This window comes from Orbicella faveolata, unplaced genomic scaffold (assembly GCF_042242905.1).
Source record: "Orbicella faveolata isolate gen_17 unplaced genomic scaffold, um_ofav_v1 contig_36, whole genome shotgun sequence".
NCBI classification, from domain to species: domain Eukaryota; kingdom Metazoa; phylum Cnidaria; class Anthozoa; order Scleractinia; family Merulinidae; genus Orbicella; species Orbicella faveolata.
In genome coordinates this window covers 3,055,001-3,070,161 of record NW_028301565.1, presented here as the reverse complement: position 1 = coordinate 3,070,161, position 15,161 = coordinate 3,055,001, and the positions used below count along the sequence as shown (strand labels likewise).

The 15,161-nt window shown below is 38.5% G+C and overlaps 1 protein-coding gene and 1 long non-coding RNA gene across 2 annotated transcripts in view; one reads left to right on the top strand and one right to left on the bottom strand.

Annotated features, from left to right (window-relative positions):
- The window catches only part of LOC110041338 (uncharacterized), an 86,078-nt gene extending 79,504 nt beyond the window's left edge, over window positions 1–6,574 (top strand). Inside the window, exon 4 of the long non-coding RNA XR_016202417.1 lies at window positions 6,481–6,574. This is a non-coding gene — a long non-coding RNA (uncharacterized LOC110041338). The remainder of the gene's footprint in view (window positions 1–6,480) is intronic.
- A 2,582-nt stretch (window positions 6,575–9,156) lies between these two features.
- The window catches only part of LOC110041364 (uncharacterized), a 22,537-nt gene continuing 16,532 nt past the window's right edge, over window positions 9,157–15,161 (bottom strand). The window contains exons 4-6 of the mRNA XM_089275183.1: window positions 14,553–14,818; window positions 13,374–13,515; window positions 9,157–12,049 (exon numbers count right to left, since the gene is read on the bottom strand). Of these exons, the coding sequence (XP_089131309.1) occupies window positions 11,467–12,049; window positions 13,374–13,515; window positions 14,553–14,818 (991 nt within the window). The 3' untranslated portion in view covers window positions 9,157–11,466. The remainder of the gene's footprint in view (window positions 12,050–13,373; window positions 13,516–14,552; window positions 14,819–15,161) is intronic.

The window sequence follows — 15,161 nt, the reverse complement described above, 5'->3', positions numbered from 1 at the left end:
TTGGTGCAGAAAACAACAGAGAAACACCATACACTCTTGACTAGCATCCTTTGCGCCCCAAGCGTTTGTGTTAATTTTGTAGATAGATGAGGAAGTTCTAACTATTCTTCCAGGCCCCCAAGGTTCGAGGAAGACATAAATCGTAATAAGTCCATGCGTATTATCTTTGAAATTATCGGATAAGGGATGCGCTTTCCTACTACGCAATTTCTCTGCTATGTTAGTCCATTTTTCCTCAAGTCTGTCGAAAGTTAAAAGTTTGGTATTTGCAATCAGTGATCAGTTCATGCCCGTAAACAACCGTGCGATGCGTAAATGCTCTGAGAACATGACCTGTAGTCATCTTGGTTCGCATTTTACTTCCGTTAGTATTTTGACAGATGATACGCGATGGTATAATACGACCTGCCTAGTATTTTCAGAGACCCTTCAGGGCTGAGGAAATACGCTGCTGTTCACTCCGTAACTCGGAAAATATCCGTCCATGATGTCTGTCAAGTTATCGAATAAGGGATGTACATTTCCATGAACAGAATTTAGGCCAGGATCGGTTTAATATATATGAAGCACGAAAAACAGACTGGCTTTGAGTGAAGTGCTATTTTCGTTCTAAACACGAATACAGCGTCTTCAGTTCTGTTTATTCAGTGTTCGTTGCCTTCGAATTAATATATTTACCTTTCAGTTTTTATTTAAATCAGTGCGATTTATTGAATGGAAGCAAATAGTATATTTACGATCACTACGTCATAGGAGCGGATAATCTGTGATCAGCTGAAGCCTTCACCTTTTGACCAGCCTACCTTTGGTCTAAGACCTTGGATTGTTCTGGTTTGACTTTTTGAAGACGATGACGAAATTGTTTACGGTCTTGTGGGAGTTTGGCGGGTGGATGTTCGGAAACGTCGTTCGCCTTTTATCGACTTCAACCGAGACAGTTCGGTGCCAGGATATTTTTGACTGACAGTAGCCTACTTGGGAATTCTTACATATTGAACAACGAGGTCTACTAGAGCAAGTTAAATCGATACCACATCATTTTAATATTTAACAGTTTTTATGAATAGCAAAGTTAAGATTCTGGACAAAAGATGCATTGACCCTATTTGAGGAATGTAGCAGTGCTAGTTCACGTTGTGGCAAGATGCACTATAAACTATCTTGGCTTATGTTATCTTGGCAGTGGTTTAATATAAAACACAAAAAACAACTTGCATAGTATTAATTCTTCCAAGCCCTTCAGGGCTGAGGAAATACACGAAGTAATCTGTAATAAACTCTGGGCGTATTATTTGTCAAATTATCCTTTGAGGGATTTATATTTCCATCCTTAAATTTCCCTGCTATTTTTGGTCTTTAATCTTCTTAGTGTTGAGTTCGGTCTCTCTAGTCAGCGGTCAATGAAAGCGCGGCGAGGGGTGGATATAGGGGACATCAACAACAGAATAACACAATCGACGTCTGTAAGGACTGTAAGTAAGTGTTTGCCAGTTTCTGGAAGTCCACGGTATTGGAGAATGCCCTTTAAGATCATCTTGATTTGTGTTATGTTTGGCCATTTGGAGAGATAAAACGCTGGAAGTATTACAAACTATGCGGTAGTTTGTCAGGACCTTAGGGCTGATGAAATGCACGCCGCAGCTCGGAAAATATACCCCCATAATATTTGCCAAATTATCGGATAAGTCGAAAAGGGAATTTATATATCTAATGCGTAATTGTTCGGCTATTGAGAAAAAATATTGAAAAAATATTGAGAAAAAATATTCCGGCTATTGAGCTTTCGTCGTTTAGTCACGTATCCGCACTTGAGAGTTCGGTTCGAGTAATGCGACTTTAAAATGCACTTTTCTTGTTCAAAACTGGAATGTTCTAAGCATCAATAAAATTAAAATTTCATCTATTTGTTGTTTAAATCAGCATCAGTATGACAAAGATAAGCTTTGAGTGAATCGTAATTGAACTCCGAAAATGTATTTCGTTTTTATCACTCGGAGCGTAAATTTTCATCGATAACTGAAAATTAATGGCTTCAATTCAGGTATCCATGCAGTAACATTTGCCATTCAGTTATTAGTCATCGCAAAATGAATTGAGGGTAGCTTAGTAACAAGTTTATAATCACTATGTCACATAAATGGATAGTATGATCAATTGGGTCGTAAACAGCAGGACACCACCATCAACTTTTGACCAGCCTGTTTTGTGGTCTAAGTGGTTGTTAGTTTGTGAGTCCATGCTATGAAATATTACGCCCTACGCCTATCTTGGCTTGTGTTATGTTAGCGTTGGTTAGAACTATAATCTATGGACGTGCACAACAAAGTGACGTGGGTGGTATTCTTCTAAGCTTCTAATGACTAAGGAAATGCATGACGTAACTCGCAGTATATCCGCACATAATATCTTTTCAATTGAACGACAATAATTTTGTTTTCGCTGCGAAATTCCTTTCTATTTAAGCTCTTATTCCTTTAATGAGTTTACTCACGGTTCCTCCAGTCAGGTCAATATTGCATCGTTTCGCGTCGTCAATACACCTATCAAAGCGGGATTCAACTATTAAATGCTATATTATGCATGATAATGCAGCAGTGGAAGAGGAAAACGGAAATAATTACACTTAGGCTTCGTCAGGATTTTTTTAATTTGGCCAAAAACGAGTGGAATTATTTCCTTATTGACATTTAATATTGGTACAGCGAAACTTAGTAGACGTTCGATAAAACGGGTAACCGTGATTTTCCCGATACAAGATCCCTTTGGTAAAATAGCCAGGATTTGAAGTCATCCAGATAACTTAAGGATTCAACTACCTGAAAATTCACGGCGGGTCATTCCCGCCTGAACGAGCTTCGGGAGATCGAGAGTGGATATCGATACATTTCTACCTCGTGCGAAATACAACATATGACCGATAAGTAAAATATCAAACACCAGAGAGCGTTTCGTCGCAATTGAGAAAACCGAGGTGAGAGTTGAAAATATAACCAGCCGCGGTGTAATCTGGACGAAACTTGAATGTATTGAAAATGTGATGGAGTGCTGCCTAGATTGTTTCAAGACTTAGGGGTAACTGGAGAAATAAAATCTATGCTCATTAAGATCAGATATTGAAATCACCACCTCGTTTGTTATTACCTTTGATTGAACTTGATTAATTATGAGTTATGTCAGATTCTTTTTCTTTTGTACTAAAACTCAATTTTAGACTATTTTCCGTTGTTCTTCTTTGATATGGACACTTCGGAATTCTGAAATTATATACCTAAGTGCAGCTATCTTTCGTCTTTTAGTTCAGCTTGCTTTTTTGTTATACAGCATAAAAGCCTAGCTTATTAAAAGCACTTAAAAGCAAAAAAAAAATCAGAGCATTCTCTGACGGTTGGCAAATTTGGAATATTGAAGGAAAAAAAGAAAAAAGCAACAGCAACAACAACACACACACGAGACTTACTTGTGAGAGGCGCTTTTTTCCTAAAGCTGTTATATGTAGCGTTTATGAGATGTTTAGGAGCCCAGGCCAGAAACACTCAAGAGGCTGATGTTATTCTGAATTTCACTTTTAATTTAACACCCACTGTCAACTGCTTCTCATTATGCGGTAAATAATGTTGATATTTAAGCAGCACTATCTTTAAATCTGTCTTTCTTAAAATCCCAAGATTTGCAGGAGCTTTTTACGACAGTAGGGATTTTCAATGCGCTTTAATTGCAATTGCTATGTAAAATGACAGTACAAAACGGTATCATTTTTATCGTCATGAAGTCGCAAATGCAAATGGAAATAAAAATGACCAAAATTTACAAAGCAGGATTTTGGCAAACCTACTTTCCGTTTTTGATCGAAATTTATGCGATAATTTATTACATCAGTTAATTGTAGGAAAAGAAAACAAAAAGTAAAAAAAATAAGTTCGGTTAAACTGTGATAAAAAATTGCTAACATTTGAAATCAATTTCCCTGGTGAAAAGATTATGAGAAAGGATTACACTAAGAAAACAAAACAGCAGGTTCCGTGATCTTCGTGGCTATCTCTCTAAGAATCACTTGAATTAAAACAGGTAACCTAGTTCTTCCTGCGGGCATATGAAACAAAATTACTATTGTCTTCCGTCAGTATTAAACTGAGACGCAGGCCATTCGTATAGTTTTGAATATAACATTTTTTAAACATTACAAAACGTTTGGGTAATTAAATATAACTTTTGAAAAAAATAGACCTAAATTATCCGGAAAAAATCTCACCTCTGCAGAACTGTCTTCCTGTTTCTTCGTTTTTAAGTCTGTTTCTTTCACACCAGTCTCAGGTAAAACTTTGTATCTGACTTATCATCGTTTTGTGGCGATAAACAAAAACCAATGGAACCCTTACATAACAATGATACGATACATATTTTATATTCCATCCAGGCAATTAAATTCACCCTTAAGATTTCCTGTTTTCTTTTTATATTTTTATTAAGTGCCTTGCTGCGAAAGACATTTTAAATTTCCATATCCTTCAAAATGAAATTAAAGGCCAAGATACTAACTCCACATTTAAAATGCCCACTCCATTTGCAGAAATTTTCATAAGCATATGAATCTAGGCCTTATCGTATTCTATAAGAATGGCAATGAAATGAGATTTAAGCAAAAATGTTATGTTATACGAAGGGCTGCGTATGAATTCTAGTTTATCTAATTTATCACAGGATATGAATTTTTTCGAGCGCAAAATGAAATAAAGTTTACCGCAAGCCACAGCGACGTTATGTTTAACAAAGGCCTTACAAAATATGGATTACTTCTCAAAACCATGAGATGGGCCACTGAAAAACGTAAGGAAAATGTTGTTGTAAAAGACGCGCCGCTACGTAACCAAACGTAAAGAAGTGACCGTGTTGGTGTTATTTAACGAACACGTTTGAAAGAATGGAAACAAGTTTGATTTGTAACTGGGTCCGCGGATATCTCGGTGTGTGTTTTAGGTTATTCAATGCTGCGTCTAAATTTAGCAGCATATTTTGTAAGTACAAATTAAAAAGTAGTTTCATTTCCGCCTTGTTATTTTTACTTGAATAATACAAATGAAGTTGCACTTCAAGATTGAACATTTCAGTTAAAAGAAAAGAATGGAGCGACTTCTAAATGTAAGGCTATATAGGTCAGTATTCTATCAGTGAATGATAATTTTTCAACTTTTTAGAGGAGTAGTGCAATAAACAAACAAAAAAAAAACAATACCGCAATTATAATGCACGTGGAGGTCGATTATTAACAGAGAAAACGGACGAGAAAGAGTTTTAGGAGTGATGAATTAAAGAGAGGAACAAACAAAGTGTCATTTGTTTGTTTCCTGTAAGTTATCATTGAGACCAACTCTCCAACTCGCAAAGGTGTCACAGTCAGTTGGCAATATGTCCTGATTTCAATTTCTTTTACTTTTGGAATGTTTTTTTTTTTGGGAAGAGTGAAATGAAGGAGAAGGTAAAGAAAATGTTTAAAGAATAGAAAAAGCTTATTTAACTCTTCCCTAGCTAGAAGAGCCTCTGGATTGGGTTTAACTGGCGGGTGGGAATTTTCCAACATTTAACTGTCACCTGAGAAATCATGAGTTTTTGGACTGATGGCTGAAATCTGAGATCTGCAATATTTACTGATAGCGAGAAATGGGCTAAACTGCTAACTGATAGCCGAGAAAAAACCGAAATGAATGATAACGAAGATTCCAACACTCCATCCAGACCGTCTTAGAAAGCAAAACAAAGCAAGAAAACAAGTGAATCGATTACACGGTATCTGCACAAGGAAACGGAAGTGGAAAACGCTAAGAATAGAAAATATAAAAAAAAAAAATGAAAAATAAAAACCGACAGATTTTAGGAGTATTTTGAAAGAAAAGTGGATTGTACATCGCAGCAATTAATTGCATGAGATGTCGTCGAAACCTTCGCTAAGAGAGACAAGGAAGTAAATGTGTTTGCAGCACTGAACGGCGATAAGTATCGGTTACAGTGTAAACACACCCGCTCTATTGCATCTTTGTAGCACAAAGATGTAGGAACATATTTGGACTGAAATACACATATTTCACCAAGTAACTATACTCCTTTGTTCTTTACTAATAAGCGCCTTGATGGTAAATGTGAATGATGGTGAACCCGGCTAGAAGTACCAATTCCAGCATCTATTTTTTTAACCTTTTCTCTCGCTCTAAACTGATCGAGAAAGGACGGAAAAGAAATGATTATCGAATGAAACACTTGAACAGTTTGCTTTTTTTTTAATGACGGGCACTTATTTTGTGCAACTGAAGAACAGGGATATTTCTATATTCTGCACTTCTTACTGGTACAAAACAATACTACATCAAGTGAGCATCTTAACGGATGAGGTTCAAGATTTCTTGAAAGTCAACCTCATGTTAATTTCGACATCGCGTTAAATTAATAACGCTATGCGGACATCAGATAGATGGAAAGACAGACAGATAGATAGATAGACAGACAGACAGACAGATAGATAGATAGATAGATAGATAGATAGATAGATAGATAGATAGATAGATAGGTAGGTAGATAGATAGATAGATAGATAGATAGATAGATAGGTAGGTAGATAGATAGATAGATAGAAGTAGTCCTGTTGAAAACTCTACAATTTGGCATGAGTGTCTCCTAAATTTAGAATTTTAGGCGGAAAGATTTTAAATATACTGCAACATAAATAGTCACACTGAAGGTGCAATTTCAGGCCAACGTTCAGATAGTGAATACACCAGGATAACTTAGAAAAACTTAGGACAAATTCAAACATGTTTTTTGAAGGAAATTTCGGGTTAACAGTAGAAATAATGCATAAGAAATAAAGATATAAATGAAAATGTTTACCAGATCAATTCGGATGCGAAGTTTTGCTCTAACAAACGTGTCGTAAGGTTTCCGGCTTTTGTTTGGTCTAAGCGAGTTTACGAAGACCTCATCTTTATCTTGTTCTGTGGTATGACAAAGCAAATGACATTGCAGACATAAAGAATTGATTTATAGCAGGAGCCTGTCGCTATTTTTAAGTGCGGTAGATTTACACAAAAGGATTGAATTGAAGGAAGCGTTTTTAAGACCAGCTAGGCTTAGAACAATCCAGAAATGCTATTTTGTATTTCGATGAGGGATGGAATAAAAAAAATATAAACATCCGATAGCAAGCTTAATATTATTGTTGTGGTGAAAAGGGAAGCAATATCATCCTCCAAACTGTGCTTACTTTTATGTTTGATCGATCCGGTTAAAAATTAAAAGAAAAGGGATCTCTACGCGAGTTTAGCATTGAGTAAACCAAACTTCTTCCTGTGTATTTTGGCTAGCGAGAATGTAAGAATCCTTGAATTGTATCGGCAAATAGTTCATTAAAAATTATTTCTATGCTGGAAACGTGATAAAAAAAGACGAATAAAACAGGAACATGTTTTGTCAAGTGTAGGCGTAGTTTACTGATAGCTAATAGACAGAATTTCCCGAAAGATTAAGAAAGGATTTAGGCTCTAAATATTGACCTTATTTAGCTATTCTTTCTAGATTGCGTTGGCTTCCACCATTGTACTCAATTACGATATTATTTCAGCGACGTCACAGATTGGAAGTATTTATTATTATTATGCGGCTAGCTCCGCCAGCGGGCAAGATGAACCAAATCCTTGCCCGAGCGTGCAAGATAAAAGGGTTGTCTCGTGCAATAATGATTCTATATAATAAGTCTTTTATTGACCGAGCTTGATACCTGGATGCTGATTGATCTCGCTCGTTTTTGCATATCGGTCCATAGACACAATTTTTCGCAGTGACGAGAAAATCCTCCGTATCAAACACATTTGATATGTTTTCGTCCGTCGATTTGAGTGTGGTTTTTATATGACAACATTCAATAGCCTTGAAAGAAAAAGATGGCGAAAGTATTATGAAACGGGTTATGCGTGATTGGTTATGCGTGATCGAGTTTGACCATGTCTTTAAAAATGATGAATCCACATCGAATTGCCTTACGACAGCCATCACATACGATTATAATTTTTAATCTATCGAGTTTTAATATAAATCTACTAGCGTTCCATCACGAATGCCCTTCTCTAATTGGCTACACTACTCACTATCTCTTAAACAACTAGATTATGAGCTCGAGATTTCTATGGCGTGCTAGTTGACGAGGGCGCAGCCCTCGTCAACTATCACGCGATAGAAATCTCGAGCTCATAATCTAATTGTTTAGAAACAAAAGTGGGAGTTTGGGAGAATGAGAAACGCATCGAGTTCTTCCTAACTTGCACGACTGTATCTATGGAAACCTTTGGGTGTTTCAGTCGAAGGCCTATGGGCTCATAGTTGCTCGCGGAAGTTTTAAGTTCTAAAAATCAAATGTTAGCCCGAGAACAAAGTTCAGGGTAATATTGCATATAATACTGTGATAGCTGAATCGGCAGTCGGCCTCATCAACTATCACTTCATAGATATCTCGATCTCAGAAGTAAATCTTCCGACTCTCTTACACCGCTCACTTCCATTGTTTACATCGGTTTAGAAACCGATCGGATGCGAGTAGAAATTTCCGCGCATGCGTCCAGAATAAATTCTTCAGGTGGAATAATTCCTATGTAAATCCCTTGACACCCCACACGAAGTTGAGAATCAGTCACTCTGTTTGCACAAATTACATTATTCCAGTAGTCTGCATACGAGGCAAGTGGCCCATCAGGCCGGCGCTTATCTCAATTGGTTCAGCAAGAGAGCAAAAATGATACTTTTTGTTCACGACAAAGCTTGCCCATGCGCCAAGCCATGAAACTATCACTTTTGGCAGTCTTATCGACCGTCACTTTCATGGTTGCTCTTAGCGTTCGTTTGGTTGCGATCGGCAAGTGAATAAAATAAGGGCAGTATTCTATTTTTGTCACTGGCCGTTCTTTTCTCCAGGCCTCAACTAACCGTATGCCTGGAACAAATTATCATTTACAGCCTTTGCAAGAGAGAAACTAGTTTCCCCTTAATTCCATAATTGCTATCTATCAGAGATCAGAGTCGCGTTAGACAATTGGACTCCAGCTTCACCAGCAGTGAATTAAAAGGAATGTACGCGCATGCAGAAAAACTCCAACCCGTGGAAGAAAACAATGAAAAAAGTTATACTCTAACAGACTGAAATTTATTCACTTAACTTGCCTACTAGCTTACAGAAAAAAGAAATAATCAAATTAAAATTAATACAGCATGGAAATACATATTCGTCCACAATAACGTTATAGTGAAATATAATAGCAATATATCAAGGAAAAATGATTCTGATCAGGATAAATGATTTAACATCTCTCGGATCATGGTGTATCAAACGAAGCAATGAACCCACTATGCATGGGCAAGGATTCATCGGTTCCGTTGTTGTTTCATGACCCGAGTGATCCTGTACCATTGATCCTGATTGTGGTAATCTCAAGGAACACACAAATTTATAATGTTGGAAATATACATCGCGTAACCTTTGTGCCGAATTGTTTAAAACGTTCTGCTTTAGCAAAATTAACTTCCTTCCGTTCGTCGCATCTCTGTTTATTGCTGGTATTGAAAAACGGGTGCGGTTTACCGGAAGGGGATACCAGCAACTCTAGTATGTTTATTAGGATGATTATGTCATCAGTTAATTTGGACAAAGGCTGTAAATATAGCTTAAAATAAAAAAAAATAACAACTTTGCATTACCCCTCACAAATTTCAAAGTAAATACAATTTGCGCAGGAGGTTTTTGGACTGCCTCCCCAGGAATGCCCATTTTTAAATGTAAAAATTTGTACCTTCCAGAAACATTAAAATATATTTCTAAAGAGCAAAACTGCTCGTCTAATTTTAGTTTATAAACGTCGAGTTTTCAAAGTTCTCTAATAGGGGGAACTTCTAACCACCCCTAGGCAAATCACTAGGTCCACTAGGGACTGGAAACTATGTTTTAATTAATTGTGTTACGTTGTGTTTAGTATGATAAACTATCCTGGTTACATAAATTGTACCTTTGTTACTAAATGTCATTGACAGTTTTTTTTTTTAATGGAGAATTCTCGAGCGCTTAACATTAGTTTTTTTCAAAGCGTCACATTTTCCTGAAAGATGATTTCACTTACCCAGTTTACCTGGTTAACAAAGACCGCGCGGTTGTCTTGAGAGAGGACTCCTGGCTAAAGAAACTGAAACGGTGGAATTTTCCGTAGTTCCTTGCGAACGGAAAAAAGTAGAATACCACTGGAGGTACTCTGAACGCTTTGGTTTTCAACGAATTTTCAAATTATTTGGCTTAATGTTAAGCGCTCCTTAAAAATGACAGTTTTCTACCTCATTACCAAGTAAATCTTTCGAACGTACATGTATATATATACATACATGTATGACGACCTGGTGGTTCCAGTGGATACCGTACTTGGTTTAATTGATACCGGGACCGTAACCAGAAAAAAATTATGACGGAAGCAAGGTCCATGAAAAAGTTTTAACTGAGGCATCGTCCATGGTTAAATTCTCTTCCTGGGTATTTAGGGTGTTTATTATGACTATAGTCATCAAAAACGACAAAAATAACTGAGGCAAGTGCCTCGGTTTGCCTGCGAAAAGTTTTCGCACCCGGAAAGCCGTGGCAAAATTTCAAACCTTGTGATTGCAGAAATGTTTTATTCACATATATTCTTAATATGACCAGAAGTTCCCTTCATGCAAGAAGTTTCAGGCGTATACACCTTTCTGTTTTTAGATACAGATTAACTAAAGATGGCTTTGCGGGCCTGAAAAGTTTCCGGGGCTTTCGAGAAACAGGCGCCAGGTCAATTATCTACAGGATAATTTGTCGGGTGCATATCGTTATCTACCCTAAATGTGTTTAAAACGTTCTGTAAACATGCCATCGAAAAGCTGCTGTCCATCGTCGAGAAAAATCAGAAAATATGATCTGGAAAGTTGTGCTCGGAATTACTATATAAAGGCAAAGCCAGAGATGGTATATTTGGCCAATTACAACAAAATATCGGTCACGCAGGGAGCCAATTTGAACTACAGTCAATAAAATGCAACCGACGCAAACGAGTAAAGCCGTTACAATCAGTTACCTTGTGTTCATGAATTGTTGAAAAACGTTTTCAGGTAGAGCAAGTTTGCCGGTTTCATTTTACTTCTTACACAGCTCAGTTAATGCAGAAAGAGACCCAAAACTCTTACTGTAAGATAATCAATCGAAACTGCACTAGCGGTTGTTTTACTCAATTAAACCAGTGTTATAGGTAAACGCAAAAAGTCAGAGGTACGATTATTATGGTCAAAATTTTTTTCTCTTTTCTTTTTCTCCCAAATTGATCATTTCTTGGTTTAATACATGGTGCCGTTTTTGAAAGAGAGTTTTCTAAGACTTAAACTCAATTAAGGGAACTCTTACCACTTGAAAAGAGAGTGTTTTATAGATTAAGTCCCTGACTCGTCCTGAAACTCCAAGCTCTCATAAATTTCATCATCCGTTGCTGCGTCAGAAGAGTGCTGTCGTGTCTCGGTTTGGAAATGACCAGGTTTCATGACATCATGTCCATCTCGCCGGGGGTGTCCTATTTTCTGCTGAAGAGAAGCATATTGCTTTGCAGGGTTCTCCATTCTGCGACCTCGTCCAGGATATTCTTTGTTTTGTTGTCCGTTTTTCTGCTGAAGAGAGGCGTAACCTTTCTCCGAATTCTCGATTCCGCGACCTCCAGGATGAGGGACTCTGTATGCTGGGCTACATACGGCTGCTTCATCGAGTGCTTGATATGTTCCGTTGTTGTAATCGCAGAGTGCCTTGTTCGTCATCTCGTTTCCCTTGTCAGTTTGGGGGTGACATTTTTGTAAACCAGGCCCTCTCACTTGTGCCAAGCTGGCCGCCACTGAACTACCTCTAGCTTTTGAGACGGAATCATATATGCTATCTTCATGAAAGGCTGGGTTATCAAATGTAGCGTTTCCATTGTCATTGGCCAGGCTGTCTGTTTGTCTTTTACGGGGATCTCTCTTACTGCAACTAGAGGTACATATCACAAGTCGATAAAAGTAAAATAATTACAGTATGTAGCGAATTTTGAGATCTAACATTCCGAGAATTAGCCATTGATCACTTTGCTCGAAGCTAACGCCTAAAGCGAGCGAAGCCAGCGCGAAGCGCGTGGGGGTGTGCGAGCGAAGGGAGCAAGAAGAATAGAAAGACTGTAGACATCTTTGGAAAAAAGTGGAGTTATTAGTCTCCTACCCTTGCTATCGCCTTGCTACTAACACCTCCACCCCTTTACTAATTAGTTAAACGGGACCAATAAAATTTGAGCGGTAAATTGTTTGTTTAATTGATTACAATTATTAGTTCAAGTATCAGTTCGCACGTACGTGCATTTGGGTGTTAAGAATGTCGTATTAGACGACTTTTTCAACTCCAATAAAAGTTGCCAAAAGGGGGAGCAAGCCGGAATCAAGGATATGCGCTTGTAGGATATGCGCGTGTTCTTTTGCTATTCGCTTGGGAAATCTTGGCAAGAAGTCTTACATATCTGCGGAGAATTTATTCCGAAGGTGTTACACGGTGCGGCACTCGGCAACAACAATGAGCGTGACGCAATTGTTAATGGAGAATCTTCGTTCTTTTACATGCTTTGGAATTTTGCATCCAAAAAGTCTTCCGCAGTCATTCGAAAACAAGCTTGTATTTCGCTTCTCCACTCAGCAGATGCACGTCATCCTTTATTGACAAAACGATGGAGGGAATCCTTTTCCATCTCTTCTATGTTCTTTAATTTCATGATGCTTTTGGGTGGCGAAACGACGAGAACAACAACATCCGCACCATTTGCATTTCTTTTGCTGTTGCGTAGAGTTGATGTATCAGACTTTCCTCAAAGCCGGTCGGCAAAATTCCAACAAAGACTTTCGGCCGAAGAGGATTAAAAGCAGCCTCTTTTTTTCATCTTTGAGGGAAGAAACGTTGAAATTTCTCTTAACAGGATTCTGTCTTAAAAACAACTCCTCAATTACGAATCACGGCATTTGTCAGGGATGACAATTGCTGCAACTGAGCCGCAAATCAAGCCTGGACGCAATCATGATCGGCCGTTGTTAAGATGATGACACTTTTGTCGCCTTTCAACCAATGGGAACTTTCCGTTTCTCGAGAAACGGGGAATTCATGCACTTTTTCCCAAAGATGTCTACAACCCCTCTATTTATCTCGGTCCCCACCCCCACCCGGTCAGGTCTTCCGTTTTGCGCTGGCGTCCAGTTCTCTCGCGATTCTATCTGCGCATTCAATGATCGAATAAAAATACAAGAACGTCGAGGACTCATGCATTTGAAAGCCTTACCGCCTTATTCGGTAGATACCAAACGCCACCATTATTATCACCAGGACAACAAGCCCTCCAACTCCAGCAGCAATCCAAATTGTAGTTTGTTCTTTACCGTGGGTTAATTTAGCGCCTTCATTCTGCTTATCCAGTTCTGAGGCTAAGGGACAGACAACGAATTGGAGTATTTGGTAAATTTAACTTGGATACTCAAAGCAGATGTAATTGAATGGATACATTAAGAATAATACGAACATATAACCGCCTTGGCATTAATGAGCTAGTTATATAATTGTCAGGGCCTTTGCATTACAATTGCAACTTTTACTAAAATAATTGGAAGCGTTTCCTTCTTCAATCTAAAATGAAGTGAAATTCGAAGAATAAGTTGGAAACACATGTTACGAATATCCGGTAAGCTGTGCAAGTCGGAAATTCAGCAAGGATAGGGAAGATAAGAAAAAGAAAGGACAATAGGCTGTGTAGCGACTAGAACTTTCTTTGCTTTTGGGTGTCACGTTTTTCCGTGACCCTTGGGAATTATGCAATCCACTCTGTAATACTTAAGCGTTCTTCTTTATGCGCAGTTTTGTGTTTTTCATTTTTGGCCAGTGTTTGTTAGCGCTGAAAGTTCGATCTGCTGGTTTCTACCGCGTTCTTTCCTTAGCTGCTTCACTGTTGTGTGAGCCCTGAAGTACAAATTCTAGTATTCGAGTCGCCACGGTTTTTTCAACCACACACACACATCACACACACATCACACACCCACGATCACTTTTGTTTGTCTCGTGTTTACGCCCAGTATGATTAAACTTGTGCATTCAAACTGTGACGTCTGTAGCGCTTACCAGACCTACAGGCAGCACATCATTATATGAAACAAAGCTACGGGTAAATTACGCTACTCGAAACTACGTACACTAAACTACTTTGCAATGTAGCCTGCACCATGCCACTGTAAAACACCACACTATAACACCGGTAGCAGATCCAGGAAAATGCCATCCCCCAGTTTGGTTGTATAAACACAAACATAATACAGGAGGAATGGAAAAATTTTGCCCTCTTCTCCAAGTAGGGCAAAGTTTAATTTTCCCCTTCCTGCTACTGCACTTTTTGGAAATGCCAACGCACGAGACCGCTCACCACACTATGCACACTTATCGAATGACACAATTACTAGTTTTTTGTTCTTACTTGGTATTACGATCTGCCCAGTTGTTATCCGATTGATTTTACCCCCAACAGCTTTCTCGATAGTTCTTTGACTCTCACGCATCATTTGGACAGTTTCCTCGGGAGGCGTTGGCTGAGGAGCTTGCCCGTTCACAGCTGGAAACAATACGGCAAATTCAACTATCCAAGTATTCTCACCGCTAGAAGAAACTCCCGGTATTACAACATCAGAAGGCTGAAAGTATTTTGCTCCCGCTGAACGCTTTACTCTTCCTGATTTGGACTTGCTGCAAGAGATAAGAATAATGGTAAAGTGTAGGATATTAGATGAGAGTGTTCGTAGCTTGCAGTAAAATCTAGCCTGCGAGCGGGCTCACGTAGGAGCAAAAGCGCGCGCGGCGTAGCCGCGAGCGAGAAATCTAGACGAGAAAGTGAATCTGCATTGATCTCTGCAAATTTTTTATTTCCACCCCGGAAACCGCAGAAAAGAAGTCAATTAATTTTCACCGGAAATATGAACTTTGACTGCTCAGATTTGTCGGGAAAATTGGGCTATCTTTAAAACGGGGAACGGGGAATCGGGGAATGGGAATGGGAATGGGAATGGGAATGGGAATGGGGAACGGGGAA